General features: G+C 55.3%; 2 protein-coding genes across 4 annotated transcripts in view; both read left to right on the forward strand.

Moving 5' to 3' along the window:
• The window catches only part of PPP1R7 (protein phosphatase 1 regulatory subunit 7), a 29,217-nt gene extending 15,646 nt beyond the window's left edge, over window positions 1-13,571 (forward strand). For all 3 annotated transcript variants that reach the window (XM_086720178.1, XM_086720179.1, XM_086720180.1), the window contains exon 10: window positions 13,260-13,571. In XM_086720178.1, the coding sequence (XP_086576304.1) occupies window positions 13,260-13,436 (177 nt within the window). In that variant the 3' untranslated portion in view covers window positions 13,437-13,571. The remainder of the gene's footprint in view (window positions 1-13,259) is intronic.
• Window positions 13,572-18,916: 5,345 nt separating this feature from the next.
• The window catches only part of ANO7 (anoctamin 7), a 29,062-nt gene continuing 28,525 nt past the window's right edge, over window positions 18,917-19,453 (forward strand). Inside the window, exon 1 of the mRNA XM_086720189.1 lies at window positions 18,917-19,445. Within this exon, the coding sequence (XP_086576315.1) occupies window positions 19,408-19,445 (38 nt within the window). The 5' untranslated portion in view covers window positions 18,917-19,407. The remainder of the gene's footprint in view (window positions 19,446-19,453) is intronic.

Raw genomic sequence — 19,453 nt, forward strand, 5'->3', positions numbered from 1 at the left:
AACTCGGGCCCCGCGTCATCCCAGACGCACAGACGCGGGCTGTAGCGGCATCCGCGTTTTCACAGATTCTGGGGATCGCAGCACACAACAAGATGTGAGAGGCCCGGATCTGTAGGGTGAGAGTTGTCTGTGACCGAGAGCTTTCCAGACCCGGCCTGGGAGCTAGTGCGTTCAGTGCAGATAGACCACAGCAGCACAGGAGAAGCCGGAAGGCTCTCTGCACTCAGTCCTCCCGGGCTCTGCCTCGTGTTTTCTGAGGCCAACAGGTGTGGGTTGGGGAGTGGTATCCCAGAGCCGGGAGGAAGAAGTAGGAAGAGAAGCAGCACGTCGCAGGTCCTAACTTCTTGACTCCTCCAAAGCGTTGCACGACGGTCACCGAGCTGAGGGCCGCAGTGTCGGGATTCTGTGGCGTGCTCTCCTGACGTGTGTGCTCTGCCTGTCCCCGGGCTGGGGGCCCGTGCACGGATCGTGGCACACGTTTCACCCTGAGATCCTTTGAAGCGAGCGTTGTCCTGGGTGTGCTCAGCTGACCGGGCTGTGCGTGGAGTCTGAGACATGACTCTTCCTTCCATAGCCGTGCTGCTGACCCTGCTTACGTCATCTTAAAAACTCCTCCAAGTTTCCCGACAACACAGGTAGCCTGCTGTGAAAACGACCTTTGCCCCTTACCGATAGCGCTGGGTCTTGGGTCGTGTCAGGTTGTGGTGCCAGAGCAAATCTGGGGAGACCAGAACCAGAAGTAGAAAGGTGGGAAAACCTTCAGGAGGTTTGGGAAACCAGCTGATACTGAAGCAGTGTTTCTGAAATGTGTGATTGCTTCTACATGCCCTGCCAAGGGACAAGAGCATGGGACATGGGGTGCTGAGACCACAGGTAGAGGCCAGCTGGGCACCCTGGCCATCGGGAAGGCAGGCAGGCAGGCTGGCACTTGCTGGAAGGTGGATAGTGCCCTGCCCTGTAACACACAAAGCAGATGAAGACAGTCAAATGAGGCAGAGCCTACAGTGCTGATGGTGTCCAGACTGCTTCCTCTTCTGATCTGCTGATCATAGCAACCCTGCGAAGCAGGCAGTATTATGCCATTTTACCACTGAGGAGTTGCATTTCAGGAAGGGAGGTTGCAAACTGGGAGCTCTCAAACTCTGCTGTGCTCCTATCACATGTAGGGTTTGCTTAGCTATGAGCTGGTCTCTGAGAGAGAAATAGGAAGCCAGGCTTAATAAAATTTTAATCACCCAAATCCTATGTTTATTGATGTTCTGCTTGTCCTGCCAGTTACTGAGAGAAAGATGTTGGAATATCCCAAACATAACCGTGGGTTTGCTTTCTCCGTTCAGTTCACCGGCTTTTGCTCCTTGTATCTTTAAGGTTTTTATTGGTTGCATACACATTTAGGGTCATAGTGTCTTCTTGAGGCATTGTCTTTTCATCACATGGAATGTCCCTTTTCCGCGCTGCCCTCTTTGTTCTTGTCCTGAATTCTACCTCTCCCGTGTTAACCTGGCCGTTCTATCTTTCTCCTGTTACTGTTTCCATGGGTATCTTTCTCCATCCATTTACTCATCCTCTGTCTTCATGATAGGTAAAATACGTCTCTCGTAGACAGCACATCGGTTTTGCTTTTTCATCCAGTCTGACCATCTCTGCCTTTTAAGGGCAGTATTTACCCTGCTCATGTTTAGTACAATTACATTCACTTACACTTTGTGCAATGGTTGGGTTTAGGTCTGCCATCTTGCTATTCGGTTTTTATTTGTCCCATGTGTTCTTTGTTCCTTTTTTTCTCTTTTCTTGCCTTCTTTTTGGATTAGAAAAACATTATTTTTGGTAGTCTATTTTATTTTCACTATTGACGTAATTTGCTTATATCTGTATGCTGTATTTTAGGAATCACAAAATATATTTTCAATTTATCACAGTCTGCCTTCAAATGATATATCATGTCACAAATAATGTAAGTCCCTTACAGGAGTGTGCTTCCATTCCTCTCCAACAGCTGACATTGCCCTATGTTTTACTTTTCATAGATTTAAGCCCCGTGACATGTTGCTGTATCAGTTATCTTTTAAGGAAATTTAATAACAAAATCCACTTATTTTACCATTTCTGGCATTTTTTAATTGTTTTATGTGGTTTCCATTGTGCCATTTCCCTTCCACCTGAAGAATTTTAATAATTTTTTATTGTGCAGCCTGTTGTAAACCAATTATTTCAGCTTTGATCTGTCTGGAAAAGTCTCTTTATTTTGCTTTCATTTTTGAAGTATGGGATTACAGCTCTACAATTCTAGTTTGCCAGTTTGGGGGGTTTGCCTACAGCACTTCATACGTGTTCCATTGTGCTCCAGCCTGCACTGTTCCTGATGAGAAATTGTTAGTCATTCTCGCCCCTTCTGTGTGACATGTCTCTCTCCCTCCAGCTGCTTTTTTTTTTTATATATAATTTTTTTAATGTTTATTTTTGAGAGAGAGGGACAGACAGCATGAGTGGGGGAGGGGCAGAGAGAGAGAGGGAGACACAGAATCCGAAGCAGGCTCCAGGCTCCGAGCTGTCAGCACAGAGCCCGACATGGGGCTTGAACCCACAAACCATGAGATCATAACCTGAGCTGAAGTCGGATGTTCAACCGACTGAGCCCCCCAGGCACCCCTGTCTCCCTCCAGCTGCTTATTTATGTTCTATCGTCACTTTTGTTTCTTGCAACTTGAAGGTCACGTGCTGTTGAGCTTTGGGGATCTGTGAATTTATAGTTTTCAAAATCAGATGCAGCAAACTTCTGAAAATAATTTCCTCCAAAATTTATTCTGCTCCCCTTCCCCCAGTTTCTTCCTAAAACTCCAATTATGCATATGTTGTCCAGTGCTTGGTCACTGGGTCACTGGCTTTTATGTTGTGTGCTTGCGTTTGTATGATTTCTGTTCCTATGTCTGTAAGGTCATGATCATCTGCAATATTCATATGCTGTTAAGCTCTTGGAGTCAGTTTTTTAGCTCAGATGTTATATTTTTCAACTCTAAAAAAAAGTTTGGTTCTCTTTTTATAGATTCTGTTTCTCTCCTTAATGTTTGTGTTTCCCTTGAAGCCTTCCTTTTTCACATGGCTAGTCATTTTTGTATTAGATGCTGGCCATTAGGATGTTAAGTTATTGGGGCACCTGGCTGGCTCAGTCAGTAGAGCATGAATTCTTGGTCTCAGGGCTGTGAGTTCAAGCCCCACGCTAGGTATAGAGATTACTTAAAAATAAAATCTTTTTTTAAAAAGATGTGAAGTTATTGACTCTGGATTTTTTTTTTTTTTTTTTTTTTTTTTTTTTGCTTTCCTTTAAAGTGTATTGGCCTGTATATCTGGCACACAGTGAACCTGATCCTTTTGAGGCTCACTTTCAGCTTTATCAGCGTGAATCTACGAAGCCTGTCCTCTAAGGCTACTCTGCTCTGTTTCTAGGCTGTGACCCTTCTTGGGTCTCTAGTGAATGCCCTGGGCATTTAACGAGGTCTCTGCCTCTGGTTGGTGATGGCGCAAACATGTCCTTTCCGTGCATGAGCTCTGGCCTTGCCCAGTTCATTGCTTCTGGCACCTCGTGGCTTCTATGCTGTGGCCAGTCCTGTAATTTCACGCCACCATCCACACTCAGTTGTCAGTCCAAGATTCAAGGGGACACTGGGTGCCCTTCTGGAGCTTTTTTCCTATACAGCTCACTCCTCTCCAGAAATCCCAGCTGCCTCTGCCTTCCCAAACCAGATTCACTGTCTCAACTCACTGTGGCCTCCAGGCTCTACTTGGGTTCCCCTGTGGTCCACAGCGTGCCTGCAGACAGAAGGCCAGATGCACACAGAGCTCACCTCCCTCGTTTCCTTGCTCTCTGGAGTCACTGTCCCGCGTCACCTGTTGTCCAGTGTATGCAAACAGCAGTTTCATGTTACTTGTCCTGTCTTCCAGTTTACGACAGAAAAGTGGAGTCCCGCTCCAGTCCTTCCCTCGCTTGAAGTGGAGGTCCTGTGACTTCATGTAATTTTTCACTTTTCTCTCTCACTCCTCCACGGCACACCGTGAGCTTCGCGGGGCAGAGGAGTCTCACTTTTGCTCAGTGTTGCCTCACCAACCCCTAGAACAGTGCCTGGCACACTCTCGGTTGAATGAGAGGCAGGAATTTAGGAGAGGAAGCTTGGGTAGCTGGGTGGAGACCAGCTGTGGATAACATTGAAAATGACCCCGTGCAGGTACGTGAGCTGAGGGTTACTGTATTAAAAACGGCTCCTAGAGGGGCGCCATTTGAAAACGGGAGGTGGGGAACAGAGCACGAATAGGCATGTCGCAGAATAAGAAGTAACAGTTGCTCGTAGGTACATAAAGCGTTTCCTACTTATTAATTTTTAGAATACACTGAAACAGTGAGATGTGGTGTTTTGATGGTCAGGTTGACAAAGCCTTTGCTAGAATGAGGCGTGCGTTGTGGCGAGCACTCCCTTGGGCGCTGGCAGGACTCTGGTTGACACGTGTTCTGGGGGGCATTCAGAGCCTTGGAACTTTCACATCTAAGACCTAACAAAATGATGAGAAAGTCAAAGATTATGTACAAAAATACATAGACATCAGGATTTGCGTTTGTTGTTTTTTTTTTTTACAGTGGAAATAGCTTTGTTGTATTTTCTAACGATAAAAGTATTTCTGTTCGTCGTAAAAAAGAAAAAGATCATATTACAAAGAAGAACGAGAAATCTGTTTTTTCCTTGGTTTTCAGCGTTTAGGGTCAGTTTAGAAAAGGTCATAAACCCAAAACTTATAAAAACAATTGTCCAGATTTTCTTCTGAAACTTTAAATTTGTATCATTCATATGTTCTCTCCAACTTAGGGAATAATGAATTATGATGTGGCCACACGATGAAATATGCTACTATAAAGCAAGGCTTTCAAATGACGTTTGTAAAGGGGATTTAATTACAGGAGAATGCTCATAATGTTGATGGGAAAAAAGGAAGGTGCCAAGTGTTTGGGGGCAGATCCGGGTGTTGGTGAACGCAGTACACGTGGACGCTCGCACACAGAGAAAGGCCAGAGGAACGTGGGTAGAAACGAGAAGCCCTGCTCTCTGGATTGCACACATACAGCGGCTTCCTTTTTCTCTCTCTACTCTGCGGTTCCTCCAAGTTTTCCATGGTGAGCACGTATCTCTCTCGCGATTGAAAACCAAAGCATGGAAAAGTACATTCGAAGAGAAGCAGAGGTGAAGCTGACGCCAGTGCCTCCCGCCAAGATAGGCTCTGTGGCTCCCAGAGGAGGCCGAAGAAGACAGAACAGAACATTAACAGCGGTCTTCCTTTTGTGGCGAGACCGTGCATGATTTTTATCTTTTTCTTTTCCTCCCTTGCTGTATTTCCCACTCCTCGGCAATGAACATTTTTATCTTGGGAAGAAAAAGAGAAGGAGGTGTATTTCCACGCATGCTTGTCAGCAGGGGCCGAGCAGGTGAGCCACATGGCCGCCTTGTGTGCTCCATACTGGCGGGAGTGCAGGGGCCAGTGGAGGCCAGCGGAGGCCAGCGGAGGCCGAGACCCTTCTCCTGCTGCCCCACAGGTGACTGAGGCCACGTGAGCAGACCTGGCAGGTCGCGGCGGGGTGAGAAAGAAGGGAGTGAGTTCCAAATGAAACCTCGATGGTGAGTCAGCAGAAACTGGTCACCAGCTGAGGGAAAGGCGAAGGTCACGGGCAGGGAGATGTGTGGGGCCGAGCAAGAAGGCAGCAGTTGAGCTGGGAGCTGTCTAGACGGCCTCCCCTTCACCAGATCATCCCGGCTCCCAGAAGTCGGCGTGGACGAGCCCAGATACGTAGCGTGCTGCGCAGAAGTTAGTGCATGCGTGTGTAAAGTGTATAAATAAGAGCGGGTACATGTGTCCCTCCTTTCTGCAGAGAGAAACCCCAGAAGCATCAACCTGCAGAAACGGTCGCCCGTGGGGCCCGAGGGGAAGGTGGAGGGTGTAACAGCAGACCGTGTCTTCTCCAAACACATCATTTTGCAGAGTTTTGGTTTTTGAAAATGCTTTATGCATTTTTTTAAACATTTTTAATTTACAATTCTAAGTGGACTGAAACAAACGACTCGATATTTCAAATTCCTACAATAACGACACAGAAGACAGTGACACAGGAAAGACTTCTCTGACCATACGGCCTTTGGGAGCTGCATCCTAAGCACAGAAAGAACTCCTAAAGGATCTTGAATGTCCCTTGGTGGTTTTATTAGTGATAATATTGGTGTTATGATTTTGAAACTATTTTAAATATGTTACAGGATAAATACACTAACGTGAGTAGGATCCTTCCGAATACTCCACATACAAGAAAAGAGGCACAAATACAAAGTCACACTAGTGTGGTCTGTCGTGTTGGACTTGGATCTGGGGCCAGGTTTAGGCATGGAGGAAAGGCCGTCAGTCTTCCCATCTCGCACAAACAGCTATCACATGGGCAGGCATAGGGAGTAGCTGTTTCCAGGCCATGGGCTCGGGGCGACCACCGTGTCCACACTGCGGCCCTCAGCCAAGGGTGCTCGCCACCCACAGGTGGGCCCAGACACAGAGCTGCGGTTTCCCCAAGCAAAGGAAGCAGAAATCGGAGCTTGGGCTCCCGGGGCTGAAATTTTCAGGGCAGGCTCGCAGCGGGGCGATGGCCACATGGAGACAAAGCCAGAGAAATCAGCCTGAGGATCCCTCAGCCGAAGAATAAGCAGCACATGGGCAGCAGGCCTGGCAGAGGACAGCTGAGGACGTCAGGCCAGGTGGAGATTCCGGATGCCACGCGCCGTGTGGAGGCACCGCGTTCCAACCTGCCAGGGCGGGACGGCTGTGCCCGACACCCCAGAAAGCGCATCGACAACCCAGCGCAGCCACACGTCAGAGGCACATGCAGCACTCTCCCGGAGCCTGCGACCAGGCCTTCACAGGACCAGGAGGCTTCGCAGAACACCGCTCTTTAGAGGAGGACAGCAAAACGCAGGCTGCAAGAAGTGTGGCATCCACAGCAGCCAGTGTGCAGAGAGGCAGGAAAGTGCCACCCAGAACAAGGAGAAAACATCCATAGAAACCACAGGAGATGACCCATGATGTGTCCCCCTCACTGAGGTCCTGGCATTCGTGCCCACGTGACCCCTGCCCACAAGTGTGTGTGGGCCTTACCAACTCATTTCCAACAAAACATGGCAGAGGCCACAGGAGCCCACCCCTGTGCTTGGGCTATGAAGAGGCTGCCCTCGGGCCCAGGGACTCTGTCTGGCTCTCCCTCTTGAATCCGTACCTGAATACGAAGTAACAGACACCTCTTCTGACGCCAGCAGCACACAAGGCACACGTCCCCTTTCTTGAAATGCCCTACAGATTGTCCACAAATAGGTGGTTGTGATATTCTACCAGTTACTTACAAGATGTACCTTGAGAATTCTTCCACACCTCTGTTTTCAAGATGTCACTGAGTTTAGGGGAAATTAAATGTAAATCTTCTATATAAACATCAGCCACAAAAAACCATCGTAATGGGAAATACATCCTGTGAAGTTAGGGTCTCAAAAACCACAAGCAGTCTGCTGGGAAGATGTCGAGCAGGGAGACCGTCAAAAGCAGAATTCCAGTCGTGGACTCAGGCCACCTCATCACCGGATGCTAAAATCACTGAAGAGCTGGATGTCTGCCGTGTGTCGCCCCACGTAGAATTTGCTAAATGCAAAGGGCAACTTCATCCATATGACCAAATTTACCATCCCTGACAGCAACAGCCTGATGCTGTGTCCCCCCGCCCCCCCATGTGAGTCATCTATAAAACATACTTGCCAAAAATGTTTATTTGCTCTAACCAAGCATTCAGACCTAACTTTGAGTTTACAGGAAACACGGGGGCTAGGAGAACATGCTAGGTGACACCAAAAGAGAGCCAGAGGGTACGTCCGAACGAGGGGCATTCCACAGGAAAGTTAACTGAGTTTCTTCACAAAGTCAATTTCATTTAACAGAAGAAAAAAAAAAAATGTGAGTTGAAGGTGGGAAATGTTCTAGATTAAGAGACTAGAAGTTGTACCTTCTGGGGAGATATTCTCTAAGGGTCACACCCCACCCTGTTCCTTTACGCCCCGGTTGTAAAGAACGTAACGGGGAACAGGAGGTGCCGTGTTTTCCCTCAGTGAGTATAACATCTTTGCCCCGGCCTGGGCTCAGGAGACTCTGAACTGTGTGTGGAAACAATACAAGGGAATGGTTTTGCGCTCCATTTTGGAAACATGAAGATAAGACTCTAAAAGTTATCTGTATCCAAGACATCATTCCAGTGTTCCAGTGGGGAGGAGTGAAATCTCCAGTTCCGCACTGATGGGATCCTGGAGGAAACTGGCCTGAGGCCGATTGGATCACCCGAAATGCTGGAATCTGGACTTTATAAAGATAGTCTCCCCCCCAGAACTGGCGGCATGCGGGTGTCCGCGGGCACCGTGACGTGCAGGACGGCAAGCGTGCGGTGGGCAGATAGGAGAAAACGTGTGTTTTGAACCAGAAGAGGACCGGGCGCTGTGCGGCCGCCTGTGCCAGAGCTGACAGCCTGAGTCCACCACTGTGACGTTATGAAAAGGTTTTTAAGCAGACTATGTTGCAAAAAACCTTATTTCTTCTAAAGAATGCTGTACTGCTACTTTTATTTTGCTGTGTTAAGGTCAAAGCGTAGGTACGTGTGTGCACCGTTTCGGTGGCTGTCCACTTTGGCGGTGGATGGACTGCTTCCCCGGCACTTCTAATCGTGCCCACTTTGCATTTGGCCGTGTGAGCGGCTCACGGGTGGGGAGATTTATGCTTCATCGAGTAACACTTGAGAATGCGTCCTGAAGGAGCTGTTCTCCAGCGTCCCCTCCAGGGGATGCACCACTCAGGCCGACGGCAGAGCGCCTTCTCAGTGTCCGGGCCCTCTTGCAGGTTTCCGTACCTTTGCGGGGCCGAGACCTGGGTTTTGGAAACCTAGACTTTCCGAAGCAGGTGGCACCCTCGGCCCACAAGAAGTCATGTGAAAAGAGGGTTCCTCGCCCAAGTAGGTCTGGGAGTGCGCGGGCTCACGGGGAATTAGTGCAGACGTTCCGGCCGTGGCCGCCGAGCGGGTAGCGGACTGGCTCCAGCCACAAGCAAGCACAAGATGTGGTTTGGCTCTACTCGGGCAGAGCACGAGGCTGTGGCCCCGGGGAGGCGTGGCAACTGTGGAGCGAAGAACAGGACCCGTGGTCAAAGTTTATGGCAAGACAAGGCATAAGGCACTGCAGAGGGGGTAGCCGTGCAGAGAAGGGGCCCAGCACACCGTGGCTGAGGCCCGAGCCGTCTGGGCCCAAGGCCGCCCCACTCAAGGCTCACGCGGTGGCAATGCGGGGGTGCGGTGCCCACGTAGAGAGAGCTTGACAACACCATCAGCATCCAGGCCAGACTCCACAGAGGCCGTTCCTGACGGAAGGACCCCAGGCTCAGATTCGACCTACTGCAGACCCGCCCTAAATAAAGCCGAAATCAAGCTCAAACTATCTCCAGAGGTGGAGTTTGGAGGTCGGTCCCCACCGAGTCGGAGGGACCCTGACAAAGTGTGAAACCAGGTTCACGCAGGGCGTGCTGATCAGCTGGTATTAGAACAAAAAATCCATTCTCTTCAAAGAATCCAGTGTCGATAGCACGTTATCCACAATGTCTAGCGTTTGGTCTAAAATCACAGATCTATAAACAGGAAAATATGATCTGTGCTTAAAAAGAAGTTGTCACAAGAAACCAAACCCTTGGTGCCAGTTAATCTCTGGGCCTGGAGGGGAGTTGTGGTGTCTTGTTCTCATGCCCGCCTCCAGACGGTTCTTCCTCCTCCCTAAAGACCTCCCGCCACGCAGCCTGGTGTGCTCACTCCACCCCGGGGGCCTCACCCCTCCCTTCCTTGAAGATGTCAGGACTCGCTCCCACCCAGCACTGCCCCTGCCACGCGCGGTCCTTGCTGCTCTCCGAGTCCGTGTAGGTGTCCCAGGGGCCTGGCGCCTCCTCACCCCCCCGAAAGTCACGGTTGCTGACACCCCCCCTGACGGACCCCGAGCCCTGTGGTTGCCAGCTCCACGCAGTCCGCTCCATCCGCCAGCATTCCCATCTGCTTGCTGCCCCATCGAGACCGTCACCAGGGACCCCGGCCCCCTGTCCGTCTCTCGCCTTCTTAGGTGCTCACCCCCACACCACTCCTACATCAGGAGGCTGCTATCGTCACCCCCTTCTGCTCGACCGGCTCACCCTGCAGAAGGTGTTAACTTCGCCTTGGCTGAGCCCGCCATGCTCCCCGCAGTGCCTTCCTGCCTTTCGAGCCAAGCTTAGCCCATCTTCTCCGGGTCAGGTTCCTCCGCCCTCGCCGGACGTCCTTGCGTGGAGAGAACCTCACTCTCAGCCCCCCATCATGGCGGATGTAGGCGGTTCTCTGCGGCCACCTCCTCTTCGTTCAAGGACACCCACCAGTGACGCCCCTGCCCCAGCCCGTAAAAGCGTTTCCACCCGTGCATAGGAGAGGCTGCAGCCTCTCCTGTCCTGAAGGCTGCCCTCTCTCCTTGACCATGATCCCCCCCCCCCCCCCCCGCCATCGCCGCCCTCCTTTGCAGGCAGCCTGCTCAGGAGACCTCTCGTCTGGCTGGCTGTCACTCACCTCCACCCTCCACCCTGGGACTCACTCAGCAGCAAGCTCTCCCCGTGGCCTAGGACGGGCACGCACCCCCAGCCACGGTGTGGCCCACCAGCCAAGATGGTCTAGCAGTCGGGGCCTGTGCTACACCTGGCGTGTTGGAAGCTTCCCTCCACCAGCAGACATGTGGCTGGATTCAGTGTCCTTCGCACCCCTCACTCTACGCTGGAGTGCCTGCCCGGGGTCCGGTCTTGGGCCTTCTCTCTGCCTAATGAGCCTCTCCAGTCCAAGTACCCCCGTCTGCTCCCAGCACCCATATTTATATTCCCAGCCCGAGTCTGTCCTGGGCTCCGGATTTGCAGCAACAACTGTGTGCCCAGCGCAGGACGTCGTTGGCTGACTACCCACCCCCAAACCCAGCAGCACGTCCTGAGCCCGTGAGCCTCCCTCCCCAAGCTGTCCTTCCTCCATTTTGTTCAACAGCCTCCCAGTTCTTCGGGCCAAAAATCTCAGAATCTTCCTTTGTTTCTCCTTATCTTTTACACATCACATGCAAGACGACGCCTTCCCTCCCCCTTCTACCCAGAATCCAGCCTCTCTGCACCTCTGCTGTCAACACCGTGCCACAAAGCCACCATCATCCCTGACCGGCACCATTAACACCACTTTCTAATGTGCAGCACTCTCCACACGACCGTGACCAGATTCAAGTCCACAACCCTTCCAGGGCCACCATCTCAGTCCTTCAAAGTCCCCACTGCCACGCCCATGTCATGTCGCTGCTGAACCCCAGCTCCTAGAACAGAGCCTGGTACGTGAGAGGTTCTCACGCATTCGCCCAGATGCTGAGCCGCCGTGTCAGTGTTTCGGACCCGAAGGCAAGGCAGTGTCCCAGAATTCCATGCCGACTAACGTGCTCTTGGCTCGCAGCGCTTGAACTCCCCTGGCGCTCCTGCCGAGGGGCCACAGGTGGGTTCCTGGAAAGGCTCCGCCTCCTTCCCATTGCGTGCGCGTGGGTCGCTCCTCTGTATGCAGAGGTGAAGATGAAAGGGGCCACGCTGTCGCCTCCACCCACCCCGGCTCCCGCTGCAGGTTCACAGAGGACGGACCTGCCCCTGCCCTTCAGGAGGAGCGCACCTGCCCTCGGCCTGTGTGCGCTTGGAACTGGGGGGGTCAGACCAGCAGGCCGTGAGGCTGGTGTGGCACCCCCCTGTTAGTGATGCCTACGCTCCCAGCGGCTTTCTGGCTTGCGCCTCGTTTAAACTTGGTCATCGGGGCCACCCGGCTGGCTCAGTCGGTGGAGCATGCGACTCTTGATCTCGGGGTCACGAGTGTGAGCCCCACGTGGGCTGCAGAGATCACTTAAATAAAAATAAAACTTTAAAGTTCCTGTCATCCAAAACCCTCCAATGACCTGCTGGAGTCCGGTTGCCCTGCTTGTCAGAGCCAGCTGTGCCTCACCCCGGCGCCGCGGTCTGGGACGTGGCATGGGTAGGGTAAGATTGGCCACGGCGGGGCGTTTACACCACAGAATCTGGCGGACACTACCCATCAGGGCTCTTTGAAATCTCTTAGAGCTGGTTGCTGAGGGCGCCTGCAGGACCGCCCGGCCTACGCCCTCGCCTCCGCACCCCCCGGGGCAGATGGCTGTATCTAGCCTTCAGAGACTGTCCCGCCATCTGTGTTCACGTGGTCCTCTGCCAGATTCTTGGGGAACTGGCAGAAGCCAGGGTGGCTCACCCTCTGAGCCTCCTGTCTCGCCCCCCACGGAGGAGCCACCACCATCCACAGGACAGGTGTGGACTGAGCGTCATAAGCACGTGCTGTGACAGGCACTCTAAATCCAGAGGCCCACCATGCCCTCGTCTTGACGGTGGTTCAAAGAGAGAATTCTCCCTGGCTCTGGCGGGTCCTGTCCAGGTGGGCCTTGGCAGGATCAGGAGGGTGAAATCTAACCTGCTTTGAGCCTGTAACTCAGACTTCTGAGCCCCTCCTCCAGGTTCATATCCTGGGGCCATCATGTCAGCCATGCAAGGTGAGCGGTGGCCGGGCATTTACGTCACAGACCCCAGCAAGGGGCATCCCAGTGGGACAAGCCAGAGGCAACTTCGGGGACAGATGGACGTTTAGTCAGCGTGGCTGCTGCCCTGCTGACCATGTCACAGGCAGGGCGTGCCGTCAGGCCGTGGGGATGACTGAATGGGTCTGAAACAGAAACCGAACCTACTGTGACACGTTGCCAGGAGATGGGGCGGGGTTGTCCTCGGTGTTGCTCTGATCGTTTCTCCGCTGATGTTAACTTGGATTAGCCCCTTTCGTGGTGATGTGGCCCAAGTCCTGGGCATGAGCAAGAGCATTTCCTTTGGGACACTGCTGGAAGGTGGCCGGGAGGTACCGAGCGGTGACAGGGTTCCATGAGGGCACCAGGAAGACTTAATACCAAGTCACATTGTCTTCAGAGTGGGGAGGACGGGAGCGCGTCTGTGGCCTCGTGCCCAGGTGTGGGGGTGGGAGGCTCGGGCCCTTCAGTCCTACAAGCTTTTCTAATGCACTTTGTGTGTGTGTGTGTGTGTGTGTGTGTGTGTGTGTGTGTGTGTGTGTCCTCCAGATGAACGACAATCTCCTCGAGAGCTGGAGTGACCTCGACGAGCTGAAGGCAGCCAAGAGCCTGGAGACGGTGTACCTGGAGCGGAACCCCCTGCAGAAGGACCCCCAGTACAGGCGGAAGATCATGCTGGCCCTGCCCACCGTGCGGCAGATCGACGCCACCTTCGTCCGGTTCTGAGTCCTCCCGGCTCCTCGCCCGGGCCCTCTCTTCACAAGAACTTCCCAGCCACGGTTTTTATCTGCCCGTTGCTCCTCGAGCCGTCACTCTCAACAGTCACAAACCCAATGGCAATAAAAAGGCACTGAGTGATAACCGCCGTGTGTGACGCCCGCGCCGCTCCGGGATGCCGCCACGCGGTGTTCTAGTTAGACGGTCATGGTCCCACCTGTGGTGTTCCCGCCACATCAGTCTCCTCCTTCCTCTCCGGGAGGTCTTGGCCCTCATGAGAAGGGCGGGCCGGTGGGTATGGGGGCGCTGCCCAGGGTGGGGGCACTCGGTGGCCGGCCTGGCCGCCAAAGCTGTTTGGTCTTAAACACCAGGTGATGCCTCAGTTTTTCTAATTGCATGTATTTAAAAAACAAAACCGGGCACAAGATGCCTCAGCCCTGCGTGCTGCAACCCTCCCGGCTCTTAGATGGTCGCAGCCATGCACCAGGCCCCTGCTGACCGCTGCCCGGGCTTGCCCTGCCGACCCAACCTCAGCTCTTCGGGGCCCGGACCGCCCGCAAGAGGAGACGCTTCCCACACGCACGGCTGCCCGTGCTGCTGGCAGTGCGGACCTGCCCAAGTCTCTGTTCAAGACTTTCTCCAAAGAGCCCACCTCCTGGCAGATTCTGACATCACTTCCCGGTCTTTCCCTGTCATGTTGGCTTGTTTCTTAGAAAATTTACGTCAACACTCACCCAGGGTCTCTCGGGGTCTCAGATTTCCCTTCTGCAGAAAGAGCACTGAATCATGGTCACCATGGTCCCTTCTCCAAGGTTCTAGAGCTGCCCTGTCCAGTATGGGGGCCACTTGCCATCACGTGTGGTTGCTTCAACATAAACTTAAATTTGTTAAAATGAAATAAAAGATTCAGTTCCTCAGTTGCACTTGGCACATTCCAGGTGCTCAGTAGCCACGTCTCACTAGGGGGACCCGTTCCCGTCGTCACAGAGAGTTCTGGAAGGTCCTGCTCTAGATCCTGATGAGTAGCCTGCACAGGCCACTCTTGAGAGCCAGGGAGCAGGTCAGAGGTCTCCGAGCGACCAGGTGACCCCTGCCAACATTCGTGGACCTGCCAGTTGTTGGCCTGAAGTTTAAGGTCACGTCTAGTTCCCAACTCACCTTCACCAGGATAAATCGTGTGGCCTGTCCCTGTGAGTGCCTGCCCACTGGAAGCAAATTTCCGGGAAGGGGTCGGGAGGGCGCGGCCCCAGAAAGGGTCTTCAGATTACAGCCCTAGAAGTAAGAAGAAAGACAGTCTAGACACAAGCATTCGGGACTTGACTGCCACTGCTGGGAGCATTATTCACAGGCATCATGCACCCAAATACAACCCCGTCAGATGAACCACAGAACGGTGGAGGTGTCATTCCGGAGCAGCAGGCCACACCCGGCGGGACCTTCATTCATGAGCACACAGCTGACAGAGAGCCCTCTGTGAAGCAGAGACCGCATTCTTGCCCGGGCACGAGACGCGCCCCGAAAAGTGGGCCATGTGAGCCACGAGGTCACCGCTTTTTAGTCTGGGAGCTAGAGCGTCGCGGGTAGCGGCAGACGGCACATGTGTTCACCATGGCGTGGAAGAAAAGGAGCAATCGTTTATAAACACGTGCATGGGGAGCCATGTGGTGAAAGTAGCTGCGAACAGGATAGGTTTGTCCTCATGGGTAGGAAAAGAAACCCAGAGAGCCTCGGGCAAACAGGACAGTAAGGAGATAAGCCTCAGCCTCTGGTGTGGATGAGGTGGGGACACGTGCCCAGAGCCAGTCCCAGTCCCCCTAACATCCGGCCTCTGTGCTTTAACAGACCCAGGAAATGTACAGGGGGGAAGCGGGGGAAGGGGGGGGAAGGGTGTGCAGAACCGGCAGTCCCAGACCAAGCGTCACTTGAATATTTGAGAAGCTCATTAAACTTAAGATCCACACTGAACCGTGAAACTTTGGACAAGGGTCGAGGGAGGCAGCTTCCTGCCGGATCCCAAAAGCTACAGACCAGGCTGGCGGGGTCCCGGCCCCAGACGGTGCCGAGCAGCATTGCTGTGTACAGGACACCCCCTGCGTGGCCCGGGGTCAGAAACCTCGGAGTGACCGGGAAAACGGGTGGCGGGAGGAAGTGCGGGAACACCTCTGTGAGCCGCAGTGGAGCAGAGCATTGATGCCCGGAGCGCAGCCACAGACACGGTTTTGATGGGTTCGCCTACACAAAAATAAAATCCCTGTAGAGCACGGAACACCACGGGTAGACCACAGACAGCAGGTGAAGAGACATGCTCCCAGTGTTTACAACTGGCAGAGGCCTGATCAAAGAGCCCACCAGAAACCCGCCGAAGGCGACAGCAGGCAATCCAGGGAAGCCAGAGGGCCCGGCGACCACCCCCGGCGCGCCGGTCTTCGGAGAGGCACACACGGGATGGGCCGCTGCTGTGCCCCTACCCAAAATTAGCCGGGTGGAAAGCTCCCGGCGTGGGGTGTCCAGGAGGGCACCGCACGTGGGCCCTGGGCGCAGTGCCGTCACGGCCCAGGCAGAGGGACCCCAGGGGCACCCTGAACCCTAAATGCGCACCCAAGCTGGGTCTTTGGCTACGGTAAATGTTCTTCGGCCGGAAGCAGCTCGCGGCGCCTGCTGAGCAACCCCGAGGAGGCTGCGGCCCCGGAAACCACGCGTGCGTGGAGGAGCGCCGTGCGGGGGCGCGCGCGCAGGCAGGACGGCCTGCGGGGGCGCGCGCGGACTGGAGGGCTCTCAGACGCCCCCGAGGGAACGGCGGGAACAGCCAGGAATGAGGGGCAGCCGGGAACCCCGCCTCCTCACGCACGTGGTCCGAAACAACCCCAAGCAAAGACACCTACTAGGAGGCAAGTTTGGAGCGAGAGGGAGGGAGGTGAGGAGACAGCACAGACACCGGCAGGAGTGGCCATACTGCTGATCCCACGGGGGGTGGGGAGCGTGGCTGCACTCGACGCCTTCGCCCCTGTCCGTCGGCCTTCCCTCTTTCAGGTACTTGGGATCATACAGCGGTGAGCCAGACGACCCTTTGTTTCTTCTCATAAGATTTTTAAAAAACCCGCCCTTGGGAACTTCCCCGGGGAGCGGGCGTAGGTTAAACAGCAACCGGAAGACAATTATATGGCTAGAAGGTGGCTCCACGTTTGGGAGAAACGTGCCTTTGGCCAGGCTCCCTGGCGGCAGGGGTGGGGTGACCTCGCTGAGGGGCAGAACCGGGCCAGAGCCACACTGGGGGGTGGGGGGAAGCAGGCCGAGGGGGCAGCAGAGAGGAGGAGGCAGAGCAGAGGGAGGGGAGAGTGAAGCCTCGGGCAGAGCATTCTGGAACCCCAATCCCCCGGGCTCGGGGCGCTTGGAGGGAAGAGCCTGGATGGGGAGTAAGCGCTGGCAGGACCCCAGCAGGCTGCAAGGGAGGGGCACAGAGGGAGGGGGAAGCAGGGAGGGGCAGGGCAGGGGGACGGGCAGACAGACACGCTGGACGCAAAAGTGGCGTCCTACTGCAGCAGGAGGCGAGCAGAGAGGGCGGTGGCCACCTGGGGGAGGGGGTGCTTGCTCCGTGCAGAGGGAATGTTTGGGAGAGAGGTGGAATCTGGGAAGGCTCTTGAGGGGCAGGGATGAGTCCTGGAGGGGACAGAAGGGTCCTGGGGAGCAAGAGACGGTCCTGGGGGACAGGGGGGAGTCCTGGGGAGGAGAGAAGGGTTCTGGGGGCAGGGGTGAGTCCTCGGGGGGGGGCCAGGAGAGGGTCCTGGGGGTCAAGAGAGGGTCCTGGGGGACAGGGGGGAGTCCTGGGGAGGAGAGAAGGGTTCTGGGGGCAGGGGTGAGTCCTCGGGGGGGCCAGGAGAGGGTCCTGGGGGCAGGTATGAGTCCTGGGGGAGGGGGGCAGGAGAGGGTCCTGGGGGTCAAGAGAGGGTCCTGGGGTCAGGAGTGAGTCCTGGGGAGCAAGAGAGGGTCCTGGGGGATGGGCGGGGGGGAGTCCTGGGGAGGAGAGAAGGGTTGTGGGGGCAAGGGGGAGTCCTGGGGGCAGGGATGAGTCCTGGAGGGCAGGGGTTGAGTGAGCGGATAACACATAGGATACAGGAAGACTGCGAACCATTCGTGGCCCACCCCTCAGACTGTGTGCAGGACGGGTGACTGAGGAGAACAGGAGGGGCACCCAGCTGGCAGTCACTCCAAGGGCCATCAGCCCAGTGATTTTGTTCAGAGCAGCAGTGTGCCCACCCCAGGGAGGAGGCACATTTGGTTGTAAACCAGCTGTCAGATCTGCTCCCTTTCCAGGCTGCCCCACGGCGGTGGCGGGGTGGGGGGGGTGTGTGTGGAGGGGCTGGGACTCGTGCTTAGCCGGTGGCACCTGCCGTCTGGAGGGGAGGGACAGGTGCAGATGGCACAGGCTGGAGTCTGGGCCTGCAGGTGCCCCACCTCCCTGTTCTTGTGAGGTGACGAAGATCCTTTTTCAGCCACAGTTGGAGGTCTTTTCCCCCTGCTTCCACCGATGTATTTCTGAGTGTTCAACAGATGAATATAAAAGGTTACAGTCAGAAAAGGCCAGTGTGCAGTGTGGCAGATCCGGGCCCTGGGCTCTTCCTGGCACCCGGGACCCAACAAAACACCTGCACTCGTTGCTTGCTTGCTTTTTTCTTCTTCTTCTTCTTAATTTTTAAAAACTGCCGCAACTTGGAAAAATGTCAAACCGGGAAACATCGTGTAGAGTGAAAATCTAAGCTTCCCGCTCTTGAAGGTGTCCTGCGTGCATGTGTCCCTCCAGGGCTCCAGCCGTGGGGCGCGGTGGCCCCCCGCGACCTGTCCCCGCTGCCCTCCTCAGGTAGACATCCCTGAGGCCCCAAGAGCAGAGAGCCGGGAGCCCCTGACAGCTGGCCTCCTCCTGGGATGCTCCTCTGCAGTGTCTGGCCGGAGCCCAGGGCACAGTTGTCTCAGGCCGGGAAAACTCTGGGCCACACCAGACAGAGGCCCTGGGGGTTCAAGCCGAGCTCCCCACCCCCCGGGTGCTCCCCCTGTCTCCGCCTGCCTCACCCCTTTCCTGGGCTCTGGGGCATCCCATCTCGGCGTCTGTGTGGGAAGCGCTTGACCCTCAGGCTCAGGGGGTCCCAGCTGTGGCTGGGCCCTGCCTGTGGGAGCTTGACCCGCTGAGCAGGGTCTCCCTGGGAGCAGAGTGGGGGTCAGAGATGCAGCCAGGACGAGGGTGCGACTCGGGGGTTTCAACAGGTGTCTGGTAAGGAGGGCTGAGCGCGGGTGAGCGGGATCCTGGGAGAAAGGCCCAGAGCAGAGAGGGCCCAGGGGGTGCCCGGGGCCCTCCTCCCTGCACTGAAGTGGGCCCTGAGCTGACGTGGTAGCCTGAGGCCACACCCGGGAAGTGGCAGAACGGGCTCTACCACCTGGGTCCCCCATGTCCCACATGTCGTCCCCTGCCAGGCAGAGACGACAGCCCGCATCTGTGGCCACACCCGGGAAGTGGCAGAACGGGCTCTACCACCTGGGTCCCCCATGTCCCACACGGGCACCCTGCCAGGCAGAGACGACAGCCCGCATCTGTGGCCACCCCCGCCGGATGCCACCTCTCCCTAATGTCCCACAGCAACGGCCCGACAGCTGACATGGGCCCTGGCATCCCTGAGTGCAAAGGGGAGCACAGTGGCCTTTGCATGTGCGCTGGGTGAGGGCCCTAGGAAAATAGGCTGCCTCTGTTTGCAGACTCAGAGCCCCACACCCCCTCTTCAAACAAAGGCAGATCCCATTCCAGGAGCTGGGGGGGTGGGGAGGGGTAACTTGCCCCAGCCACTCTGCTTCCGGGCCCATTTGCCAGGCGAGGGGAGGACATGTGAGTGGCCATCGCCCACCCCCGCGCCGGGCAGGGTCCCTCCCAGTTCTCTGCCTATGGGACTGGCCTGGACTCAGCTGCCCAGACCAGGCTTGTGCTGAAAAGCTGGCCATGACCTCGGAGGCCTCTTCTGGAAGCCGCCGTCCCAGGTGGGAGC

This window comes from Puma concolor, chromosome C1, assembly GCF_028749965.1.
Source record: "Puma concolor isolate L17-30 chromosome C1, mPumCon1.1.hap2, whole genome shotgun sequence".
Taxonomy (NCBI): domain Eukaryota; kingdom Metazoa; phylum Chordata; class Mammalia; order Carnivora; family Felidae; genus Puma; species Puma concolor.